We start from the raw sequence: 25,989 nt of genomic DNA on the forward strand, positions 1-25,989 counted from the left end.
AAATGATCATCTGACTAAGTCGGGCTTATCCCAGGTATGCAAGAGTGGTTTCACATTAGAAGATCTTCATACAAAATTTGTTATATAAATAGGCTAAAAAGGGAAAAAACCATGTGATCATCCTACTAGATGTAAAAAACACATGGCAAATTTAACACCCATTCATGATGAAAGCAGCCGCTTAGAAATAGAAGGGGGCTTCTTTGACAAAAATACTTACCAGAAAAACTACAGAAAACATCATTTTTACTTCTTAAATTTTTAGAAGAAAGAATAGTGTGATAAATGTACCCATGTGCCTATTGTCCAGTTTTAGCACTTACCAACTTGAGAGCAGTCTTACGTTCTCTAGTGTGGTAAAATATATATACTATGAAATTTGCCATTTTATTTTATTTTATTTTATTTTTAAAAAATTTTTTTTTTAATTTTATTTATTTATGATAGTCACAGAGAGAGAGAGAGAGGCAGAGACATAGGCAGAGGGAGAAGCAGGCTCCATGCCCCGGGAGCCCGACGTGGGAATCGATCCCGGGTCTCCAGGATCGCGCCCTGGGCCAAAGGCAGGCGCTAAACCGCTGCGCCACCCAGGGATCCCGAAATTTGCCATTTTAACTAGTTTTTTTTTTAACCATTTTAAGTGTATAATTCAGCAGTATTAATTACATTACCGTGTTGTACAACCATTACCACTATCTACTTCTGAGACTTTTTTTATCATCCCATACAGAAGCTCTGAATCCATTAAGCATTTCCATTTCCTATCCTCTCTCCCCAGCCCCAGTGACTGCTGAGCTACTTTCATGTCTGAATTTGCCTCTTGTAGATACTTCATTTTAGTGGAATTATATAGCAGTTGTCTTTTTGTGTGTGGCTTATTTCATTTAGCATAATATTTTTAAGGTTTATCCATATTGTAGCATGTGTCAGAACTTTGTTCCATTTTATGACTGAAGAACCCATTGTATGTATGTATATATCACATTTTTAAAAAAATCTGTCCATCTCTTGGTGAGCACTTAGGTTGTTTCCACCTTTTGGTAACACTGACATGCAAGGATCTTTCTGAGTCACTGTTTTCAGATATTTGGGTATATACCTATGAGTAGAATTGCTGGGTCATAGAATTCTCTGTGTAGCTTTTTGAAAAACTGCCAAAGTTTTTTGCAGTAGCTATGCATTTTATATGCCCTCTGGCAATATACCATTTTCTTCATCTTTGCCCACAATTGTTTTCCTTTTTTTTTTTTTTTTTAATTATAGCCATCCTAATAGGTGTCAGATGGTATTTCATTTTGGCTTTGATTTGCCTTTCGGTAACCATGACTAATACTAAGCACCATTTCATGTGCTTTTTGGCCATTTATGTATCTTCTTTGGGGAAATACTGTCTTTGTATATTTCCTTTGCCATTTCTTAAATTGAGTTGTTTGTCTTTTTGTTATTAAGTTGTAGGAGTTGCTCAGTATTGTGGAAATTAAACTCTTATCACATGTGATTTGTAAATATTTTCTCCCATTCTTTGGGGTTTCTTTTCATTTTTTTTTTTTTTTTTGCTAGTGTTGAGGCACCAAAGTGTTAAAATTTTGGTGAAATCCAATTTATCTGTTTTTTTTTTTTTTTTAAGATTTTGTTAATGAGAGATACAGATAGAGAGGCAGAGACACAGGCAGAGAGAGAGAGGCAGAGAGAGAGAAGCAGGCTCCATGCAGGGAGCCCGACGTGGGACTCGATCCTGGGTGTCCAGGATCACGCCCTGGGCTGAAGGCAGGCGCCAAACTGCTGAGCCACCCAGGCATCCCTGTTTTTTCTTTTTATTGCCCGTGGTTTTATTTATTTTTTAAAGATTCCATTTATTTGAGAGAGAGAGAGAAAGCACAAGCAGGGGGAGGAGCAGAGGGAGAGGGACAAGCGGATTCCTCACTGAGCAGGGAACCTGCTGAGGCAGGATCATGACCTGGGCCAAAGGCAGACGCTTACCCATCTGAGTCACCCAGGTGTCCTGCCTATGGTTTTAGTATCATATTAAAGAAGCTTTTGCCCAATCCAAGATCATAAAGTTTTGCCCTTATGTTTTATTCTAAGAGTTTTTTAGTTTTACTGTAAAATGTAGGACTTTAATCCATTTTTAGTCAGTGGCACCCTTGTTAAAAATTATTGACTATATAGATGGGATAATATATGCTTACCTTTATGTCAATACCATACTGTTTTGATTATGTTAGCTTTGTGGTGAAATTTTGAAGTCAGCATGTGTGAATCCTCTAACTTGGTTCTTCCTTTTAAAGATTCCATATGAATATTAGGATGGGTTTTTTTCCATTTCCTTGAAAAATGCTGTTGGGATTTTGACAGAGTTTGCATTAAATCTGTAGATTACTTTGGGTAGTATTGCTTTTTTGATAATATTAAGTCTTCCAATCCACCAATATTATCTTCTAATCCACCCAGTCTTCCAGTCCTTCCAAATGTCTCTGCATTTATTTAGGTTGTCTTTAATTTCTTTTAGTGATGTTTTATAATTTTCATTGTACATATTTTCTTCCCTTTGGTAAAGTCTTCTTTGTTTAATTTATTCCTAAAATTTTTTTTTTGATGTTATTTTTAATGGAATTGTTTTCTTAATTTCCCTTTTGGAATCTTTTTTTTTTTTTTTTGAACCTTTTTTTTTGAAAGTATAGAAACACAACTGATTTTTAAGTATTGATTTTTGTCATCATGACTTTGCTGAGTTTATTAACTCTAACATGTTTTTTGTAGATTCTTTTTTTTTAAGTTAAAAAAAAAAGATTTTATTTATCCATTCATGAGAGACACAGGAAGAGAGAGGCAGAGACACAGGCAGAGGGAGGAGCAGGGTCCCTGCGGGAAGCTCGATGCAGGACTTGGTCCCAGGACTCTGGGACCAGGACCTGAGCCAAAGGCAGATGCTCAATCACTGAGCCACCCAGGCACTCTATTACAAGCCTTTTTAGTATGCTGCTCAATTTCACTTGCTAATACTCTTTTGAGGATCTTGGCATGTATATTCCTATGGGATATTGGTCTGTAATTTTCTTGTACGTCCTTGTCTTGCGTTGGTGTCCAGGATAATTCTGGACTCAGAATGAGTTCAGAAGTGTTCCCTTTTTGGGAAGCCTTGGTGGCTCAGTGGTTGAGCATCTGTCTTCAGCTTAGGGTATGATCCTGGAGTCCCCTGGATTGAGTCCCACGTCAGTCTTCCTACATGGAGCCTGCTTCTCCCTCTGCCTATGTTTCTGCCTCTCTCTGTATCTCTCGTGAATAAGTTAAAAAAAAAATGTTCCCTTTTCTTGTATTTTTTTGAGGATTTGAAAGGACTGGTATACTGCTACCTTTCTTAACAGTCACTTTGCTAGCTGGCCCTGGGCTATGTGACATGATGGTATCTGAAATTCTGGCCGTGAAGCTGGGCCAAGTCATCTTTTACATACTCTCTCGTTTTAACACCTCCATCTTGGCTACCATCATACTGATGATGCACACTGGCAGCTACTCTGGCAAACAGGATCAAGTTGATAAGTTAGACTTTTAAGACTGTGGCTTTGCCCTTGTACTCTTTCTTTGGCCTGATGGATGGATGGTGTGTTCTTGAGCTTGCCAATCAAGAGCAGGCCTCGAGCCATCCCAAGGACTGGATCAAGTCAAATGAAAAGGAAGTGGGCTCTCTGTTGAATTGATTGATTGATTGATTACAGATTTATATATTGGAGACCGAGAGAGTGCACATGCACATGTGCACATGCAAGTGGGGAGAGGGGCAGAGGGAGAGAATCTTAAGCAGACTCCCCACCGAACACAAAGGTAAATGCCAGGCTCAGTCTCACAGACCATGAGACCATGACCTAAGCCAAAACCAAGAGTCAGATCCAACTGAGCCACCTAGTGCCCCCAAAATAATATTTATTTTAAGTGTATTCTCATATAGCTAGTAGTTCAGGAAGAAAGACTCCAATGAGCACAGCTTTCCATAATTCTAATTTCATATCTGATCATAGCAGTGGTCACACATACTTTTTTTCAAAATAGTAATTCATTTTTTTTAAAAGGACTGTATGTATCATTTTATTTTATTATTTTATTTTTTTATTTTATTTTATTTTATTTTATTTTATTTTATTTTATTTTATTTTATTTTATTTTATTTTATTTTATTATTTTATTTATGATAGCCATACAGAGAGAGAGACAGAGACAGAGACAGAGACATAGGCAGGGGGAGAAGCAGGCTCCATGCACCGGGAGCCTGACGTGGGATTCGATCCCGGGTCTCCAGGATCACGCCCTGGGTCAAAGGCAGGCGCCAAACCGCTGCGCCACCCAGGGATCCCTCAAAATAGTAATTCATATATGTGTGCTATAATGTTCTGTGTCTGCTCAAAAACATGTATTTGTTTCCATGTATCATCATTGTCCATATTTTCACCTATTTAAAACATTTTTTTTCACCTGTTCTAATGACAATACTGTTTTACATTGTGCTGTTCCAGATTGCCCCCTCCTACTGCCGCCGCCTTTTAAAAAGATTTTATTTATTTATTTGTTTGAGAGAGATTGAGAGAGAGAGAGAGCGTGCACTAGCAGAGGGAGGGGAAGAGGGAGAAGCCACTCCACGCTGAGCAGGGAGCTGGGCTGGAGGCTGGATCCCAGGACCCTGAGATCATGACCTGAGCTGAAGTCAGATGCTTCACTGACTGAGCCACCCAGGCACCCCAGATGACCCCTTTCTAAGGTGTTGATTTTATTCAATCAACAGGTATTTTTGAGTACCAGACATAGTACTGGGCAGTGAGGATACAGCAGTGCGTTAAGTGGACAATTGTCCCTACCCTAATGGAGCTCCCGTTCTGGTGGGTTCTAGTTGTTACAGGCCCATGAAATGGAATTTCATTGACCGTGTAACAGCTTTGGAGAGGATGACAAGGTTGTGTGGTCCTTAGCCCCGGCGCCTATCTTTGCCTTCCAAATAGCAACTGAGGCCTTGGCCGGACAGTGGCATTTCTACTTGTGAAGTCCAGGATGGGGAGCCCTGGGACCATGGCAGAGTCGAGTCAGAAATGGGGCTGCTGCAGCAGGGAAGACTGCTGTTTCCTAGGCAATACTCTGCTTAATATTTTTAGTGCGTGGTCATGGCAGAACTAAATGTGGTTTCTGATCCCAAATTGGTAATAAATGTACACATATTTAGAGTCAGAAACAATGCATTTAAAATCCTCTGATCCTTAATGGTCCTGCCAAGTGCTGAGTTTAGATTTCTTTGTTTCTTGGCTACCTACCAGCCTCCCACCATCTCTTGGAGAAGGCACCCGGATTTTCTTTGGGTGTTAGGTGGGATTGTGAAAGCCGTGAGTTATGGCTCCCTAAGCTGTGTTGAGAGGCATCTGATTTTTGTGTTTCTGCCCACGTATGTAAATGTGTACATTTTAAAATTTATCCTCCTTTCAAGTTTTTAAGGATCTGGGATTATAAATAGTCTTGGACTCTCAGGCATGTTAAAAATAAAATATGATGTTTCAGTTGCTGATTTACCTGGAAGACATAGTCAGTGCCAACATGGTAGTAGCAAGTTCCATGCTTGGTGACCTGTCCTCATGCTGCACTAATTGTTTCTTTAAGTTAATGCTGTTTTCTTGGGGCTCCTGAATTAGTTTAAGGAAGAACTTAATTGTTGTTCATCTCATCATTTCAAAGTTGTAATTTGTGTCTCAAGTTGCATAGAACGGCATCTATTTTCTTGTGCCTTATTTCTTAAGAGGACTTTCTTTTTGGTGATTGTACCATCTGAAACTCATTTGTGCAAGACCATGTTATCCATTCATTGTGAATGGGACATCAGCTACCTGAGGGCAGCAATGTATCTTTTGTATGTTCTGTTCTATAGTATGGTGTTCAGTGTGCTCAGGAGATGGAGGCTAACGGTAAAATGTCTTTATGAAGTACCTGTTTCTAGATTCTGAATGCTGAATGCTTATAGTCCAAAGTGCCACAGTGGCTAGTACAGAAAAAGGGTTGGTGTACTTACTGATTTGCACATAGTCCATTTGGAGCTATGGGCTGGAAGTCATACCTTCCTCCCTATCATAGTTTCACTAGGAGGACCTGACGTTCTCTGGAAGCTTGGAGGCAGGAGGGGAAAGGAAAGATGACTTCTGATTCTACCCCCACCCCAGGTTGTATGTGCATGAGTATGTGAAAGTCCCTGGCATTCTTTGGGAGCAGGCTATAGAGAGAGCCCATTGTGCCTACTGTCAGAAGATCCATTTATTATTTTAAAGGAGAGGGAGAAGGAGGACCTGGTGCCTTACTCTCTGGATGCCAGCTGGCCCTATTAAGGGTGGTCCAAGCAGTCTAGATCTGCTAAATTTGCCCCAGCTGTTCCTGGCCTCCCTATTCTCTCCTTAGAGATATTAGAGTTTAGAGACAGGCCCGAGTCACCAGGAAGCTGGGCTCTGAAGTGGCTGGCGCTGTCAGTCATTTCTTTCGTGGACACCGATGCAGAGCCAGTCCACATTGCTGAGGGTTCCGTGGAAATGCCTATGTAGCCACCTAGAGTGTAGTCCAGGTGCGTGGGCAGGCCTGTGGCTCAGGGAAACTGAGTTCCAAAGGGAGACTTGGCTCTCAGAACACAAGACGATTCTGAAAGAGAATGAAGCTCTCACTGCTTTTGTTTATCCTGTCCTTGACTCAGAATTTTCTCTCAGAATGGTTGTTCATTGTTCATGGGGATCCTTGGGTGGCTCAGCGGTTTAGCGCCTGCCTTCAGCCCAGGGCGCGATCCTGGAGTCCTGGGATCAAGTCCCACATTGGGCTCCCTGTGTGGAGCCTGCTTCTCCCTCTGCCAGTGTCTCTGCCTCTCTCTCTCCTTCTGTGTCTCTCATGAATAAATAAATAAAATCTTAAAAAAAAAAAAAAGAATAATTGTTCATGAAAGCTACAAGCTTCTTGAGCCCTCACTTCATGTTAGGTGCTGTGCTGTGTGCTTCATAACATCTCACTTAATACCAATCACCATCCTACAAAGTAAAATAGTTACTGTCAAGTCCTTTTGTAGATAAAGGAATTGAAGCCTGGAGAGGGTAAACAACTAGCCCAAAGTCCTGCAACTAGTTGAGGAGACCTGGGTTGAAATCCAGAGCCCACATTCTTTTCATTACACTGGAGTGGAGGTGGAGCAGAGTAGAGTGGAGCTTCTAGTACCCTTCACTTTTATCAGACAAAGACCCATCACTTTTAGGACCTCAGGCAGGGTCAGGGAGCAAGTATAAGAGGTAGGTCTGTTTGCCCACTCTTTGCTGGGAGCTTGTAATCTGGGGCCTAGGAGAGTACACTGACTAGGTCTGGGATATTTCTTTGACTCACTTGGTCACTTACATGTGGTGTTAGGCACATGACATTCACCTTTTTGGGCTCCCTTTTCTTCTGCCATGTAGAGGTAATCCTGTCCTCAGTGTTCCCTGGATGGAAAGTGGGGATGTTATGATCACAGACTAGTTGGAAAGAAGCTTGTATGTCATCTTGGCCAATATAGTTGCCCTTCTCCCCTCCCCCTGCTGAGTTCTTGTCAGAAAGTTGGGTATATATGAGGGGGTTGCTTGAGGTTGTAGAGTAGCGATACTTCTACTTCCTGTTCCGTTGGGAAGCCTGCGTGATGGGAAGTTAAGAGGTCAAGCCACACAGGGTGCCAGTGATCTGACTGCAATTCGAATCAAGGGTGTTCTTACTCTGGAGTGTCTGTGCCTCATTTGTGTGCTGTGCTGTCCTGAGGGCATTCACCAATCAAAATGTGTGTGTGTTGTGTGCACCTGTGTGCATCCTAGAAACTTGGACATGGTAGAGGTGGTCTTTCCACAAGAGGGCCCCAGTAAGCTCATTTAAAAATTTCTCTCCTGACACAAAATGTGTGCCTTTGTAGTCACACTGTTGTAGAATAAGTAAAATGAGTCCAGTTTCTGTGGCTGATTCATAGACCACTGGAATGGCAGCATGGCCTATGGAAAGAGGATGGGTTCTGGGCCAAACTGGCTTGAATTCTTTACTACCTACCACTCTTTGGCTGCATGAGCTCAGGTAAGTTATTTAACCTCTCTCAATTTCAGTTCCTTCATATTAGAACCCTGTCAGCGGTTATTAAGAAGAGTCAGTGAGCTTGGAGCATAGCAAATGCTTTATGAATGTTGACTGTAATTACCGTGAGACAGATTTTATTTTCCTGTGGGTGGCCCAGATACTGCATTTGAGTCCTAGGAGATTTGATGTCATTGGAGTATTTCTCTCTATCCCATATTACACAGTACAAGGACTAAAGCTTCAAAGCAGTCTGAGGCATGGCTGAGAGCTTAGGAAAGGTGGAGTTGTGTCTAATGGGAATTTGTTCTTGAAGAGTTTGCCTCTCTGCCCCCTCTTTTTGCTGTGTGACTATGCCTGTCACTATCCCAAGGACGTGTGTGTTGGAGGGTGTAGCTCAACACCACCATAGGAGACTATTGTATGACATTGGAGGATCCATCTGCAGGACCTGACCACTGGAGTCAATTTTTTCTCGGTGATCATTAAGAGTCGAGTGATAATACTGAAAAAAAAAAATGGATTTAGAGAAGTGGTCTCACATCTTCACACTTCACTGAACCTACTCAAGTATTCTACTTTTGTGCCTCTATTTCTTCTCCCATGGACCCTCCTTTGCAGGGCCCTCTGGCTTCCTCGTTGCCAAATCCAGTGGCTTTTCTCATCCTCATTCTGACTGATCCCTTGACATCATTGCCTATAACTGAATTTTCTATGAGTTCTTTCCTCTGTTGACCTGTTTGATTCTGCACTATTGTCATTATTCCTTGTTTGATAGCCTTGTTTTGCTTTCTTTTCCTAAATTCCAGCCATGACTTGAAGATTATTCTTGCCCATTGTTCTTTTTTCTCCTGTCTTAGGGATGCTGTTCTTGTTGCTTTGATTATTACCTCTGTGCTGATGGTACCAAAGTTTTGACCCTGCCCTAGCCTTCTCTCCCTCTCTGTCTTTGATGGGTGTGAAGTTGCCAGAGCCTTCCTGGATCCACTGACAAGCTTCATGCCTAAAGGCATTGAACTCTGGTTATTCTTTATGTAGCAATTGAGTGCCCACTGTCTTTTAGATCTTTAGCAGTCCAAATGAAGATTGAATCATAAACTCTCTTCTAGCATTCAGATTTATTGAAGGCTGTGGTTGAGTAGCATAGGTCTGGAGAGGGCCAGGCTGTGCCCCTATTTGCTTTGTCTCTTTTGCTTTTGCTCTCTTTCCTCTTATCACTTGATTTCTTTTAGCTGGAGCCACTGTCTTTTGTCTCTGAGATCGCAGGTTTTTTGCTAATATGCTTAGCTACCTTCTTGAAGACGTGTTTTCTTCCCTACTGGGGTATTCCAGGGATTGGTTGTGTTCCTCACCTTTTGGAATACAGAGTATTGAGCAGGGATCAGGAATGCTCTGTTCCTATTTTACGCCATCTCATGTTGCCCTCCTTCCAGGGCTCTAGGCCCCACTGGGCTCCTGGAGTCCTTCTGGGCTCCGTGTGCTCTCTCGTGGGGCCAGCACCTGTCCTTATATTGCCACTCCTGGACAGGGCTCTCATGGACTCTCTTCTGAAGGCTGCATGAGTGGATTTTGGTTCAGGCAGAGGCTTAGGTCTCTTGTGAACCTTCTATTTCCAACAGCTTCCTCGAATCACTTTACTTCTGGGGTACCTCGGGTCTGTTGAGACCCCTGTCCATTTGCTTGGCTTTAGGCATAACTTCAGTATTTGAGACAAATAAATACTGGCCCCATTACACAAATGGTAGTGGTTAAGGATGTTCCCTGTCCATCACCCAGCTGGTTACCTGGGCTAGGCTGGCATTGGAAGCCACATTTCTTTTGTTGTCCAAAGGCTCTTTGGATTTAATTGCTCTTTACCTCCTGACTTTCTATTTAGTTTATGTTTTAGGGGGAAGAGGCTGTTTGCTTGACGGTTCCAAACTTACTTCTCTTGTCCTTTAAATTTTTCTTTAAAAATCCATTTCTTTTCCTAAGCCTTTGCTCATTGTTTTCTCCTGTCAGGGCTGTCCTTTCAGTGTCCTCTTTGCTTTGTTTCTTTGGCTTCATATTTGCTCAAATTAGGCAGCGAGTTTCTGTTTGTGCAGAGGTGAGTGACTCTGTGTATGTATGTATGAGTTTGTGCAGCCCATAAATAGTAATGAATGTGTGTCTGTAGGAAGAGCTCATCTTCTAACCTTCAGTATGTAAAGCAGAAGGTTGTTTTACAGCTGTTGTGGCAGCCAGCAGTTCTGCACGATGTTGGCCTTTCTCTGTGGCCACCAGTATGCTGGGAAAAAGCCCTGAATGTGTTGGGTCTGCCTAGGGGCTCAGCAGAAAATTGGCTTTCATCTTTACATTTTCAGGTGTGTGTGTGTGTGTGTGTGTGTGTGTGTGTGTGTGTGTGTGTGGTTTGTCCTGTAACATCTGTTTCTTTTACCTGGGAGTAGATACCTAACAGAAGGCTTTGGTCCTAAAGTTTGAGCTATAGGGTCAATTAAAGTTTTGTATAGATTCTGCAGAAGGTAGAACCCTGGAGAGTGGTTCCAGGGTGCCTGGCCTGGCCCTGATGGCCTGTGGGTCCAAGAGTGAGTCGTCATCCCTACTCTAATGATAACTGGGTGCCAGATACTTTATTAAGCACTTTCCATACATTTATTTAATCCTCCCTGATACTCCTTGAAGTAGGAGCTCTTACTCCGCCCATATTACAGATAAGAAACTGAGGCCTAGTGCAGTCGTGTTCAAGATCATATAGGATAAAAAAAAAGATCTTATAGGATAGGTAGGAATTGACAGAGCTAAGAATTGGCCTTAGGTAATTCTGGCTCTAAATTCATGTACTATACTTTCTATCAAAGGTTTTTATCACTTTGCTTCATTTTCCTTCTTTTAAGATGGAAGTAGGAATTCTTGTTTTCTTCACTTCGAGATTTGGGGAAACAAATACATGGACACACTCTGTAGGTTAAGAATGTGAGCATTTTTTGAGGTGGAGTTCAGAGTGCTCCCAGGAAACTTGCTGGGATGGTTCTGCTTGTCCGGGACACTTGTGACCTTTTCCTCTTCTCCCTGTGCTCTGGCCTTGACACGATAGCATTGTCCATGGGGCCTGCCACCCATGTAAGAGGATTCCAGAGATCCAGCGGTCCCACTTCTCCTTCCTCTGTTGACTTCTTGCCACCTTCATCACATTCTTTTGTTTTCCTGCCTTGAGAGAAGATAAAAGTTCCAGGATGTTGTCTTTTTTATCCAGCTCCCCCCGCCCCCCCCCCGTCCTGTCTGAATGGAATAGAAGACATGAGGTACAGAGGCAAAGGCTGGTGAGTCCAAAGGCCTCCTCCCACACATGCCCCAAGCATCCACTCTGGTAAGCTGTATAGTACAGTAAGCTCAAAATACAGTTTGCCGAGAGCCTCCAACCTCTACATAAGTAGAAGTGCGGTCTACAGATGGCCAGTTTTTTTTTTTTTTTTTTTTTTTTACGATTTTATTTATTTATTCATGAGAGACACACAGAGAGAGAGGCAGAGGGAGAAGCAGGCTCCATGCAGGGAGCCTGATGTGGGACTCAATCCCAGGACTCCAGGGCCAAAGGCAGGCGCTAAACCACTGAGCCACCAGGTGTCCCGGCCAGTTTTTTTTTTTTTTTTAATTTTTTAAAATTTATTTATGATAGTCACACAGAGAGAGAGAGAGAGGCAGAGACACAGGCAGAGGGAGAAGCAGGCTCCATGCACCGGGAGCCTGACATGGGATTTGATCCCGGGTCTCCAGGATCGCGCCCTGGGCCAAAGGCAGGCGCCAAACCGCTACGCCACCCAGGGATCCCGGGCCAGTTTTGATAGAAAAAAAGGGGCATTTCAAGTCCTTATTACCATTTTTTTTTCTTTTTTTTTGTCCCAAAGCCCAAAGGTACTTAAGGAAAGAGTTACTGGTAGGACGTTGAAATAGGTTTCCTTTTCCAGACTGAGTGGTGGTGGTTTAAGTCAAAAGACCATAGATGTAAAGATGTTGCTCTGTGCTCCAGTGAGAGGTTTGTGCTGTAGTGTGTGCAGGGTCAGGTGATGAGGCAAATCCAGGTTAGTGGGTGGCAAGTACGGTTTGGGAAGGTTTAGGAAGGGCACTAACCTCAGGCACTAACCTATGCCAACTATTCCTCAAAGGGATGCTGTGACTTTATCTTTACTCATGTCAGGGTAGTGTTTAATTTTGTTGCTGCTGCTGCACCCTGGCCGCCAAAATCGCTGGTTGTGTTGTGGGCTGTCCTGATAAAACAGCAGTGTGCCACTTCCACTTTCCCGCTTCTCACCCCCATACCCCGCATCCCAGGTTGAGCATAAAGCCTAGAGAAAACTGCCTGTGTGTTCTCCACCTGCTGCTGCTTGAATAAGGACCAAGCCCAAGTTGATGTGGCTGCAGGCCAGGCCTTGGCAGGACCCAGGATGCCATCACCCATGCATGTTGCAGAACATGCACTGGCTCTTAGGGTACCCTGCAGAGCCTGGGAAATGGTCTCCATCCTTTTTCCCCAGCCTCACTTCTCCTAGCTCTGTCCCCCGGCACCTTTTTCCCACACATGTTCTCTCTCTTACTGTTTCACAGAAATATATGGAGGCTATAAATAGGTCAGGTGTGCAGTCCGTGTGGAATTGCCGGGGGGAGATGAAGGATCTATTTGCGAATCGATCTCTCATCCTTAGTATTGGCATAACATGCTTCTGAGGGCACGAGCATGTGTGCAGGAGGCGGAGGCGGCCTGGAGCCCTGTGGGAGCTGCCGTTTCTCTCGCCCCCACTCTACGTCCCGCTCCGGGAGGCAGGGAAGCTGCCGTGTGTACTGGCTGCCCCCAACCTCGTGCTTCTGTCTCTTCTGTCTTTCCTCCTCCTGCTCATTTGTCTTCTTTGCCCTTGACTAATTCATTCTCCTTTATCTCTTTCTCCTCCTCTTTTCCCCCAGCATCAACTCCCATGTTTGTCCCTGGCTGCGAGAAGGGAGTGTTTGGCTGTGTGTGTGTGTCCATCCATGCACATGTGAACACTCTTCGTGCAGGGAGGGGAAGTCTGTGGTTTTGGAGTGAGTCTCTGTCTTCTCTTACGGTGCATTTCCCAATTTGCGCCCTTGCTCCCATTTTTCATTCTCCTTTTCTCCACAGCCAAGGCTGTGGATTAGGAAAGGTATGGGGGCATTATAGGAAGCTCCAGGGCCGTGTGTTCTCAGGATCCATCTCCTGGGCCTTTCCAGCCTTTTCACTTGTGATGTGGAAGCCTCTGTTCTTTGTTCATCCTTGCCAAGCCCTGTCTCCTACCTGCCCACCGCCTCCTGCATGGTCAGGCACCGGTCCAGAACCTAATGCTGTGCTGTGAACTCACTCCCTGTCTGTCAGTGTGATTGGTGCCCCAGGGAACCAGGTTGCTGGGGAAAGCTCTTGTGGCACTCAGCCGTTCCATTTTGTCGACGAAAAAAGAGGGGAGAAGCTGGCAGAAAGCAAAGGCTTTTGCTGCTGGGTGAGTGTAGCAGCTATTTTTAGTGCCCAAGCCTTTGCTTTTCCATTTGGCTATGCTTTTTTAGCACAGGGCCGGTCCAGCAGGGCTGTTTTCCTTTATGGCTCCAGATGTCCTTAGGGAAAGTTTCTGTCTGCCTCTGAGAAGGTGTGGGCTGGGCAAGGGGGTAATAACCTCTGAGAATGGGTTCAGATTGGGTTTTGGGTCCCCCTGCAATCCTGTTACAGGACCAGTTTCCTGAGGTGGAGTGTGAAGTATGGCAGGAATAGGAAAGAGGAAAGGTAAACACCGTAGTCTTCAGAGATGTTCCCCTATAACGAACACCATTGAGCCTCTATTGAGTAAACCGCCTAATGAGGTGTATGAGGGCTGAGTGACCAAAACACAAACCTTTTATGAGGGTCTAGACTAATACTGACACGTTCTGACTTTTTCTAAGGCTTCTTAATTTTTAGCATGTTTTATTTTGTTTTTCTTTCTTGCCTAGATCATTTGCCAATCTTTTTAAAACCACACGTGTTTCTCTCTCTCTCTCTCTCTCTCTCTCTTTTTTAAATTTAAATTCCAGTTAGTGAACATACAGTGTAATACTAGTTTCAGGTATACTCTATATAGTGATTCACCAATTTGGATTACATTCTCTTGACTGCCACTCTGCTGTACTGACCAAAATTGTTTCACCATGAAAGCCATTAAACAGTAACTCCCCTGGTAACCTGTAATCTACTTTCTGTCTCTCTGAATTTTCCTGTTGAAGAGAATTCACTTAAGTAGAATCATACAATATCTGTTCTTTTGTGTCTAGCTTATTTGACTTGGCATAATGTTTTCAAGGTTGGTTCATATTGAAGCATGTGTCAGGATTTCATTCTTTTTGCAGCTGAATAATATTCCATTTTATGTATATTTAACATTTTATTTTATTTTTTAAAGATTTTATTTATTTATTCATGAGAGACAAAGAGAGAGAGAGAGAGAGAGGCAGAGACACAGGCAGAGGGAGAAGCAGGCGCGATGCAGGTTGCCCCACGTGGGACTTGATCCCGGGTCTCCAGGATCACACCCTGGGCTGCAGGCGGCACTAAACCGCTGTGCCACCGAGGCTGCCCTATATTCAAAATTTTAAAAACTTCATCTGTTGATGGATATTGGGTTGATTCCATTTTTTGGCTATTGTGAATAATGCTACTATGAAATTCACATGGAAGTATCTGTTTGAGTCACTGTTTTAGATGTGTTGGTTGGAATAAATACCTAGCGGTGGAATTACTGAATCATAAGGTAATTCTGTGTTTTGGTTTTTTTTTTTTTGAAGACTTTATTTATTCATGAGACACACACACAGGCAGAGGGAGAAACAGGTTCCATGCAGGGAGCCTGACGTTGGACTTGATTCCAGGTCTCCAGCATCACACCCAGGGGTGAAGGCGGCACTAAACCGCTGAGCCACTGGGCTGCCCTTGCTTTTTTGAGGGACCACTAAAATTTGTCCCACAGCATTTTACATTCCCACCAGCAATGAATGAGATTTCTAGTTTGTCTGCATCCTTGTTATTAATGGTTATTTTCCTTTCTTAGAAAGATTATGGCCATCATAGTGGATGTAAAGTAGTAAATCATTGTGGCTTTGATTTGCATTTCCTTTTTTTTTTTTAAATTAATTTTTATTGGTGTTCAATTTACCAACATACAGAAAAACACCCAGTGCTCATCCCGTCAAGTGTCTGCCTCAGTGCCCGTCACCCATTCCCCTCCACCCCCCTGCCCTCCTCCCCACCCACCACCCCTAGTTCGTTTTCCAGAGTTAGGAGTCTTTATGTTCTGTCTCCCTTCTGATTTGCATTTCCTTAATGATTAATGATGTTGAGAATCTTTTCATGTCCCTGTTGGCATTTGTATATCTTTTTTAGAGAAATGTCTGTTCAAGTCCGTGCCTGTTTTTAATTTGGGTTGCTTGGCCCCAGTGGCGCAGTGGTTTAGCGCCGCCTGCAGCCCAGGGCGCGATCCTGGAGACCCGGGATCGAGTCCCACATCAGGTTCCCTGCAAGGAGCCTGCTTCTTCCTCTGCCTATGTTTCTGCCTCTCTCTCTCTCTCTCTCTGTGTGACTATAATAAATAAATTAAAAAAATAAATCACATGTGGGTTTGGTATCCTTTTAAAGAAATTACTGCCAAATCCATGGTTATGAAGATTTTCTTTAAAAAATTTTTGTTTTAAAATATTTTATTTACTTGAGAGAGAGAGAGAGAGAGCACAGAGAGAGAGGGAGAAGCAGACCCCTGCTGAGCCCCAGAACCCTAGGATCATGACCTGAGCCGAAGACAGACGCTTAACCTTAAGACTGAGCCATCCAGGTGCTTCCCAAGGTTATAAAGATTTTCTATATATATTATTCTAAAAGTTTAGCTCTTGGGCAGTCCCCGTGGTGCAGCGGTTTAGCGCCGCCTGGAGCCCAGGACGTGATCCTGGAGGCCCTGGATCGAGTCCCGCGTCAGGCTCTCTGTATGATGCCTGCTTCTCCCTCTGCCTGAGTCTCTGCCTCTCTCTCTCTCTCTCTCTCTCTGTCTCTATGAATAAATAAATAAAATCTTAAAAAAAATAAATAAAAGTTTAGCTCTTAAATTTAGGTCTTTGATCCATTTTGGATTAAGTTTTGTATGTGGTGTAAGGGATGTGACTATTTACTTGTCTCAGAACAGTTGTTGAAGAGACTGTTTTTCCCCATAGAGTGCTATTAGCCCCCTTGTTAAAAATCAGTTGACTGTACATGATTATTTCTGGGTCCTCAGTTCTATTCCATTGGTCTTTATGTCTATCCTTATGCCAGTATCACACTGTTGTGATTACTGTAGCTTTGTAGTAAGTTTTGAAATCAGGAAGTATTTCTTTGTTCTTTTTTTTCCCAAGATCTTTTTGACTGTTCTCAGTCCCTTGACATTCCATATGTGTATTAGTATGGATTTCTCCATTTCTGTAACAGCATTGGTATTTTGATAGAGATTGCACTGAATCTGCATATTGCTTTGGGGGTAGTATTGTCATCTTAACAATATTAAGTCTAATCCATGAACATGGGATATCCTTTTATCCTTTTGTCTTAATTTTCACAGCTACTGGGGCCTATACTTTAGATTGTTAGGCCATTTAAAAAGTGATGTGTAAGGCTTTGTGGCTTGGGAATATTGAACTTTGCTGGTTGGTGGGATGCTGATTTCATCTTTCTTCAGGTATCACAGTGAGCATGGTTTAGAAATGAATGGTTATGAAAGCTTATGAAAATTTGGGCTAAGGTTTGTTCACACCCAGATCAGTTGATTAGTTTCTTTCTCTCACTGTTATAGCCAATATCACCTTGTACAACCTGACAAAAAGTTGATAATGTGGAAGGAAGGAACCACAGCCTTATCTCATGTAATGGTCCTACTTGGCTCTATGCATATCTGCCTCGTATCTCATGTAATGGTCCTACTTGGCTCTATGCATATCTGCCTGTGAGTGGCTGAACTCCTTATGGGAGATGGAGACTTCCTTTAAATCTTATTCTGTGGTAGAAGACCTGTGATTCCTCTATGCAGAAAATGTCATTATTCGTTGAAGAAGGACATCATGAGGATCACTGTGCCAGGGGATCAGGCACCAGCTTCCTGCTGACCTTCTGTTTTCTTTTTCCTTTTTTTTTTTTTTTTTTTTACATTCCTCAGGTCTATAACTATGGCTCCCCAGGGCCTGCCCCCTTCTAGGATGGCTTTTCTGGGAATGCTGCTTGGGCTGCTGATGGCTTCCTGCTTCACCTTCTGCCTCAGTCATCAGAACCCGGTAAATATCTTCCTTAGCATAAATAGAAAAGTCCCTGTAAGGTCCAAGAAAGCCTCCATGCTACCTGGGCTTCTGTGAAAGTAGGGTAAGCTTTTCTTTTTCTTTTCTTTTTTTTTTTTTTTTTAGCTTTTATTTTTCTTAAGGGAATATGGGCAGCACTGGGTCAAGGAGTATGTGTACTTCTCCCCTGCCTCCCCTGCCCTGCTCCTGTGGTCTCAAGGCATACGTTCTCTTTGGAGAAAATATGATGATGATGATGATACAATAATAATACCAGTAATGATGATGAGTTTACCGTGTATCCAATGGTTTTTTAAGTGCTTTTTGTGTATTCTCATTTAATCTCCTCAACAACCCGATGACGCCGACAGCTACAGTTATTATCCTCCTTTTGAGATGGGTACTAAGGCTCAGAGACATTAAGTAACTTGGCCAGAATAATTCAGCCAGTTTGTAGCAGAATTGGGAAGGTCAGGATTCTCTCCAAGAGCTAGTTGCCTGTGTGGTGAGTACCAAGTTAAGACTGCTTCTTCCCCTCTACTGTCTTCCTTGTACTTTTTCTTTCTTTCTTTCTTTCTTTTTTTTTTTTTTTTTAAGATTTTATTTATTTATTCATGAGACACACAGACAGGCAGAGGGAGAAACAGGCTCTATGCAGGGAGTCTGACGTGGGACTCTATCCTGGGTCTCCAGGATCACACCCTGGGCTGAAGGTGGCTCTAAACCCCTGAGCCGCCCGGGCTGCCCATTATTTTTTTTGCCTTGTGCTTTTTCGTCTGTCTCTGTCTTTTTTCTTTCCTTCTTTCCTTCTGTCCTTTTCTCCCTGTTCTTTCCAGGCCTCTCTTCATTAACCTAGACCTGACTGCTCAGGGTTTCTGTCGCTGCCACAGGCAAGAGTAGAATGACTGAGAAGGCTCTGAGCTTGGCCTGGCTGCAGCATGCCAAGACTCCTGGTTCTGTCTCCTGGCTGGCCCTAGCAAGAGTCTGCCCTTGACCAGCTCCCAGTGCCCCCTTTTTCCTCTTTCCTGAGAAGCCTTGACTGTCAGCTTTCTGACAGTTTCAACCTCCCCTGGCCACCTTCCCCAACCTCAGGGGCTCCTACTAAATGTTGGGTAAGTGCTGCAGGCTTTGGAGCAGGAGGGCCTTGAAGTGCAAATGACAATTGTGATGAATTTAATAACAATCCAGCTCAGCTGAGGTTCACCTCTGGCTCAGGGCAAGCTTCCACCTTCTCTCTAAAGTCATTTGTTTTCTCTCTGCCTTTCTCCCCACTTTGTGGAGCATAAGAGAAAGTGCAGTTAGGAGTCACGAATTCTTTAGAGCTTTTTATTTTTTTTTTAAAGATTTTATTTATTTATTCATAGACACAGAGAGAGAGGGGCAGAGACACAGACAGAGGGAGAAGCAGGCTCCACACAGGGAGCCCGATGTGGGACTCGATCCTGGGTCTCCAGGATCACACCCCAGGCTGCAGGTGGCGCCAAACTGCTGCGCCACCAGGGCTGCCCTCTTTTGAGCTTTTTATGTTCCTTAAGATCTTGCTGGTGCTGGTGTGTGGTTTTTTTTTTTTTTTTTTTTTCCTTTTCCTCAGGGCTAATGAGGATTGAGATCCCATTGGCCCCTGAGGGTAGGATTGCCCACAGCATGAGTTAGGGGCTGTTTTGGCATAGCCTTGGCCAGAAAAGCACCCAAGTGTCTCAAGGAATCAGGGTTCAGTGTCCCCCCCCACCCCACAACCTGCAGCTCACAGGAGCTGGTGCTCCCCATCATGAGCTTTAGCAGATGCACAATTAACAAAAACGTGCTGATGAATTTGCTTAAGGACTGTGTGTTAGTAAGTCCCTTTTGGATAATAGTCCAACCAAATAGATGAGCTTTCAGAGCCATAATTATTCTGGCCCATTTATATTAGCTCTATTGAGTTTAGTCTCAGAAAAATGTTAATACTGACTTTCATCAACAGAAGCTACTTTTATCCTTATGTCTGTTCCTAAGCTGTATCCATTTGTCATAATCTTTCATCATGTGCTAAAGCACAAGTAGGAGTTGAAGCATCTTTTCTCTCATACCATAAAAATTGCTGCCCTGTTGGCATTTAAAATCCAAATTATGCAGCCATCCACCTTCACAACAGTGAAAATGGGTGGTGGGGGAGGTGGAGGTGGTCATGATCCTTTCTACAGAACCTAGAGTCCAGGCAGGAGCTCCTAGTGGCCCCAAGGGTATTTGTGCAAGTTAATGGCCACCGAGTAAAGACTGTTGGTGTGTATGAGGGTGTGATCTGGAGCTAGCCACCTTTCCTGGCTTCTGTTGTCAGATCTCTTTGGGATGCCACAGCTTAGGAGCAGTGTGGTTGCAGTTGTGGGTGTGTGGTTACTGGGCTTCAGAAAGATAGTGATGTGGGAGGTAGTGGAACCGGTGGAAGGAGCACAGGCCCTTGGTAAGTTCCCTTTGCCACCTACTTTGGCAGTTTGGCCATTTCTGAGCTTTGTTTCCTCATCCATAAAATAGGGTTGATAATCTCTATCTTAAGTGTAGATTAAGTGTGACTCTATATAGAGAACACCTAGCATTGGGACTGGCAGAGTATGGTCAATAAATGTCAGCTGTTATTTTTAGTAAGGGGGTGGCTGCTTTAAGGTTTAATGTAGGGCTTTGTCAGGGAGGGATCCCGTCCCAAAATGTTGCCCTGGCAGTCTGTCTCTGTCACAGTGTCTCTCAGCTTACCATTAGAGATTCATTCATTCTCCTGGATCTTTAAGGCTTTGGTCCTTAAGAATCTCTTACTCAGATGCAAGTGCAAGGAAGTGATACATGGTAAGTTGTAGCTAACACCTTAGCTGGAATGTCTTGCCAGTCAGTTGAGAAGAAATTGGTATTTGGAGTGATAGTGGCAGGGAAAAGAGAGTGCTAAGGTTTCAGTACTGAAGGGAGCCGTGGGAAGCCAGCTGAGAGGGCACTAGAACATAAGGGTTACTTGAGAACTGACCAAGGGCTGGCTGGCTTCTCTCACCTCCTGGTCTTTATCTACTATTGAGGGTACTGCCTAAGTACAGAGGGGCTAGTCTTGGTTGTCCTTTCTCTTGGACTGGTTTTTGACTTGCTCCATGAAAGTCTTCCCTTCCTGGGAGTGGGGATGCGCTGGCAAACATGCTAAGGTGATCTCACTCTGCCCCCTCCACTTTTAATTCCCTCAACATGTAGGGCACAACCAGTAGGACCCATGACTAAGAACAGATGCACAGAAGGGAGTCAAAAGTCATGCATGAGCTTTGGAGAGAGGCAAGCCTGACTGAAATCTTCTGCTGTACTTTTCTCAGCAGTGTGATTTTTTGCATAAGCCCTGTACCTGTCCTCATCTGTAAAATGGGAATAAAAACGTACGCTTCACAGTTGAAACTTGAATGATTTGTGAGGCTTGGAAGGCACTTTATAGCCTGGAGCTCCCAATGGTAGCTGCTGATTTATCATTATAGCCTCAACCTGGTTACCTGCTTTTCCTCAAAACCTTTTCTGAAATGCCCCTTTTGAACTGACTGATGCCCTCAGTACTTGTCAGATGTGATTTGGGCAAACTGTCCAAAGTCACTCAGAGTTAGATTTGAATAGGGTGAGCTGATCAGAGGAGCACCAATTTTGTATCACCTTTACTAAAAGCAGATTTGGACTGTAAAATAATGGCAGATCATGTGTGTGTGTCTGTGCATGTGTGCGTGCGTGTGTGAGCATGAGCTTAAAATCTGTTTCAGAGGTGACACCAAGTGGAAGCTCAAAAAACATTTTGAACAGTGGTGGGATTAGTAGCCTCTCTAGGGCTTGAGGCATGTGGCTCAGTGGTTCATCAGTGTCCTTATTGAGTTTATTAATCTTGAAAGAAATCTAGAAAAAGAGGCTTTCCCAGTGCCTCATCAAGAGAATAAACACTGGCCCAGCCTAGAGTTTGAAGGGCTTTTTGCCATGTTTTCATCATTACCATTCCTGTTGCCTCTTTCTGCTTCTCTTGGTGATGAGAATTTGGTTGTTTGCTTACAGCCACACCTGCCAGGAGTTACCTGGCTAATAGACTAAAGCAAGAGCTGCAGTTTAAAGCTTAGAAACATTTAGTTTGTCCCTCTTAGTGTTCTAAAATAGGGAAAGTTGACATAAAAATCTGTTTTCCTGTTTTTTTTTTTTTTTTCAGTGGTGGGCCAGCTGAGTAGCAGCTGTGTTCCTCAGTCAAGGCAGGAGGGCTCCACTTTTCACAGCACTTTCGCAGTACCACTCCCCATTGTACACCTGGCCCCACCTGGCCCTTGGAGGCATTTGACCCCCCACACTTTGGAGGCAGATTTTACTAACATTCTCCTAGTCCCGTGGTCTAGTGTATGGTGCTTATGGCAGAGGCTGACCGGCATGGATGGGCCCTGGATTACATAGGCTTCAGGTACTTTGTGGACAAGGAACTCTTTGTTCTGGAATGTGGGCCTAGTACCTGGGTTCTAGTAGATATGGCTACTTTGGGTTTGCCTCAGTCCAAAGCATCCAGAAGATGTATATGCCTGTGGGAGTGGATTGTTTCTCCATTCCTTTGTTCTTGGATGACCATAAACTGAGTCCTTTTCTGGGGATATGCTGGTGAAAGAGAAAAACCCAGAGCCCGCTCTTAGGAAATCTGGCTTTTGGCCAGTGTCTCCTGCCATTCTGTCTTTCCTGTAGTCCCATAAGCATGCCTGCTTTTCTTCTCCTAGTTTTCTTTTGGCTCAGATCTGTGTGAATTTCATGTTGAAAGAGTAGGAAGGGTTCGATGGGCCAAGCTGCACAGGTGACGACAACCCAAACCTGACCTGCCTGAATCATGTCATAGTGTATAGTCACTGTTGGATGTCATAGCACAGACTCATCCAACCTGGAACCTATGATTGTCTTTACACGTAATAAGAGTAATGGCTACCATGTACCCAGGGTTAGTAGTTTACAAGGTGGTGCCTCATGTAATATATAAACTAGATGTCACCATGACTTCTACTTTACAAGTGTGAAAACAGGCCTAGAAAATTAATTAACTTTCTGGGAGGCGTAAGAAACTGGGATTCAAACTTTGGGTTATGTGATGTGGAGCTTGAGTTCTTAACCACCATGCTGTAGTCTCTGCCTCTCATTGCTTGTGACATGATTTGGGGAATTCTTCTTGTCCAAGATTGCCTCCTTACTGGTCCTTAACAAGACCTGAAATCCTGCTATTTGAATATCATGCCTTTATTTCTTGTTAAAATGTAAAAATCCTTGAAGGAACTTTCCATTGTCATTACCAGTAACTAACACCTTGACCTTACCTTCCCTCTGACAGCTAATTAAAGGTGACACCCTAAGGAACTGGGTAGGTGGGGATACCTATTTGGAGCTGGGGTGCTGCTTGGAAGAGATGCCTTGCTCCCTCCCATGCAAGGTTAGAATTGTTGGGAAACCATAATGAGATGTGTGTAAAGGTCCTAGCTCAGGTTTAGGTTCGTAGGAAATCATGAAATACACTGTTACTAGGGGAAGATTCAGGAGGTGGGAAGGCTGAACTAACCTCCCGGTGTGCTAGTGGGGGTTCCTCCTTGGCTATCTCAGAGCTCTGGAACCCTCTGGTTATAGTTTCCTGAGGCTCTACTGCTCTTATGCAAGAAAGATTTAAAAATGGGACAGGAAGGACGGGAGGCTGTAAAGGAGCAAAATGAATAATACTTTGTATTTATCTTGCATCTCTGTCTCCTGAGCTCAAAGTGCTCCACAGACATCATCTCGTGAATCCTTCATGCTCTCCATGAGGTGGAAGGAAACAGGTTTTAGGAATTGGTTTTCAGCTTTGACTTCTTCCTCTCTCACTCCTCCCTAACTCCAGCCAGACTTTCAAGCTTCCTATTTGTAGCCCTTCCACCACCATGGATTTTAACGTCCCAAGAGGTCATTTATGCCCTGTGGGCACCCTGAGGAATTGCCAGGCCCCTTTTGTGCCCTGCTGGGCTTCATTGGAACCAGTTGGGCCCCAGCTGACAGCTTCTGTATGTCCAGGGTGACCATTTGAAGACTTATTCTCCCATTCATGTGTGCATTTTTTTCTTCTATATATATCTTTTTTACTTGTAAGAGCAACTAGGTAAGAGTTTCAAATGTCAGACTGTATAATAACACAGCAAGTAAAAAGCAAAAGGCTTTTATTGTCTCCTTCGACAACCCTTCTCCCCAGTTTGTTTCCTTAGCCCCCTTGAGATAGTATTGAATTTTGTGGAGTTTTTCCTTACTCATATACAGAAGTGCTATATACACATAACATATGCTACGTGTTGATTAACTGTATCACCTCACTCATACTGGTTTTGAGGCTAAGCCTGTGAAGGCTATAAGTAAGGATGGGAAGGGGAGGAGTATAGAGGAGAAGAATGTACCACCCAGGCCAAGTTCTTTCTGTTTGCCTGATGCCTGATAGTGGGTCACGCCCTGTGTTTTCCTTTCTCTGAAGGAGTTTGCGCTCACCAGCCCAGAGAAGAGCAGCACCAAAGAAGCGGAGAGAAAGGATACCACAGCAGAAGAGGAGCTGGACTCTGAGGTCCTGGAGGTGTTTCACCCGACCTATGAGTGGCAGGCCCTTCGGCCAGGTACTAAGCCCAGCCCTCTCCCTGTGAAACACACTCTGAATTCTAAGTGCATAGGTTCTTTGTCCCCACAGTGCTTCTTTGAAAGAGCAGTCACTCTGTGGCCCACTGGAGGGGAACAGTGTGGTCCTTCCAAGGGATGGCTGCTGCTGCAGGCCTTAGGACCTTCATTTTCCAGCAGAAGAGAGATTGTGGCATGTGAGTGCCCTGAAAGGAAGGCAGGTGGTGGGTGGCCGAGCTTTCTGAGTAAATGATTGAAAACTTTATTTCCTTGCACTTCTGAAACACAGGAGAAGCAATGACATGTGCCTCACTCTGCAAATGCTATTTTAGGCTCTGCTGCTCGGCTCAGTGCTACTGAAATATTGTTCACAGGAGAGTACTGAGCACTGGTGTGGGGCAGGAGTGTTCTGTTGCTAAAGGAACCTGTGCCAAGAAACAGGGGCTGGTCCTGGCCTGGTTTTTAAATGGGGCATCCTCAGAAGGAGCATCTTTTTAGCCCTTTTATGAACCTGGGCCCATGGCCTAGAAAGTAACAGTTTTTGTGGAGAGTTTACCATAATCAGGTACTATGATATCTGCTTCATGTACATAATCTTGTTCAATCTTCACAACAGTGAGTACATGATCATCTTAATTTTCCTGTGCAAACATTGAGGCTCATTGACCTGTGTCACTCAGCTGACTTGTCCTATGTCAGTGACCACAGAGCCTTGACCCACCTTTCTCCCCTTTGTCCTTCTAGTCCCAGCTGTTGTTGACTAGTGCCCCACTATGGTGACACTTGGGTCTGTTCTCAAGCTTAGGCTGCTGGCACTTGGCAAGGTGGATGGCAAGCCCTGGCAGCTGCCACAATGGAGTTTCATCAGCTCTGAGCCAGTATTTATCACCGTGTCCTCACTGCCTCCCGTTGCTGCTGTGCTGGCAGGGGCAGCATTTACTGTGCCAGCCAACTTTCTGGTAGCAGTATCACTCCTGCTGGGCTTGCATACAGGTAGTGGGTGCCACCGAAGAGTGATGAAACACCAAGGAAGTGAAGTAGAAGCCAATGGCTTGGGGTAGAGGGAGGTTTTTAGGAACAGAGGTATGGGGTTCAGCAGCTCTAACCTCTGGCTGTCCTTCAGCAGCTTCTCTGAGAACTGAGCTCCCTGAGCCTTGAGGACCAAAATAAGAGGGCTCACCAGGATGGGGCATGGAGTATGTGGGCTATTTCCACTGTTTATGTGGTTAACAATGCTTGTACCACTTGTAACCAGCCAAGTGCTTAGAGCAGATGAGGTCAGTGTCCCGTGACCTCCAATCCTAGGGTCTCTTTTCCTGTGGCAATCTTCAAGGCCCTGGTCTACATTGTAGAACAAGCCTGAAAGTTCTGACCTGGGGCTTTGGCCCAGTCCCCTCCGGCAGTGGGGCTGCTGTGTTAATGCTAAACAAAGGAGCCTGTCTCTCTCACCTTAGGAGGGAGAGCCAGAGCATTGGTGACAAGGCCAAGCTGAGGGCTGTGAGTGTCTCCTGGAGAATTAGAGCGGAACACTGATTTTTTTACGTTTAACTTAATACCCCATTAACTTCACCTTTGCCTTCTGGTTTCCCAAGAGCCTCTTATAAAATCTGCACCAGATTACTTTGAACCTGCCCTCAAAGGCTGGTGTGTTCTGGTTGAGCACAGACACTGAGGCCCACAGGTCAGGGGGCAAAGCAGGTCTGGTTCCAGTTATGCCGGCCTCATCCCACGAAAGTTTTTGCCTACACTCACCATCAAAGTGAGATGGGTAAGGGAAGATTAGGTGTGGGGTGATTCAGAGTGTAGGGCTGTGGAGTCAGACCAGGGGAGGTAGAGAAGACTTTGTAGGGCACCAGTATAGGATTGAGATGTTCTGTTTGTTATATTAAGAAGGTTTTGTATGTGTGTCTTTTTGCAGGAAATTGACCTCTTGGTGGTCTCTGTGGAAAAGCTGGCACTTGCCTTCAATCAGAGTAAAATATTTAATCCTCCACA

At 44.1% G+C, this 25,989-nt stretch overlaps 1 protein-coding gene across 11 annotated transcripts in view; it reads left to right on the top strand.

The window, feature by feature from the left end:
* SIL1 (SIL1 nucleotide exchange factor) overlaps positions 1-25,989 on the top strand; it is a 288,423-nt gene that overhangs the window by 107,857 nt on the left and 154,577 nt on the right. For 9 of the 11 annotated variants that reach the window (XM_072728453.1, XM_072728456.1, XM_072728454.1 and 6 more), the window contains 2 exons: positions 17,265-17,379; positions 23,861-23,996. In XM_072728453.1, coding sequence (XP_072584554.1) covers positions 17,265-17,379; positions 23,861-23,996 — 251 coding nt within the window. Of the gene's footprint in view, positions 1-7,984; positions 8,086-12,883; positions 13,566-17,264; positions 17,380-23,860; positions 23,997-25,989 lie in introns of those variants that run through there. The other 2 variants (XM_026001358.2, XM_026001356.2) reach the window with 2 other exon arrangements.

Source organism: Vulpes vulpes, chromosome 12 (genome assembly GCF_048418805.1).
Source record: "Vulpes vulpes isolate BD-2025 chromosome 12, VulVul3, whole genome shotgun sequence".
Lineage (NCBI taxonomy): Eukaryota > Metazoa > Chordata > Mammalia > Carnivora > Canidae > Vulpes > Vulpes vulpes.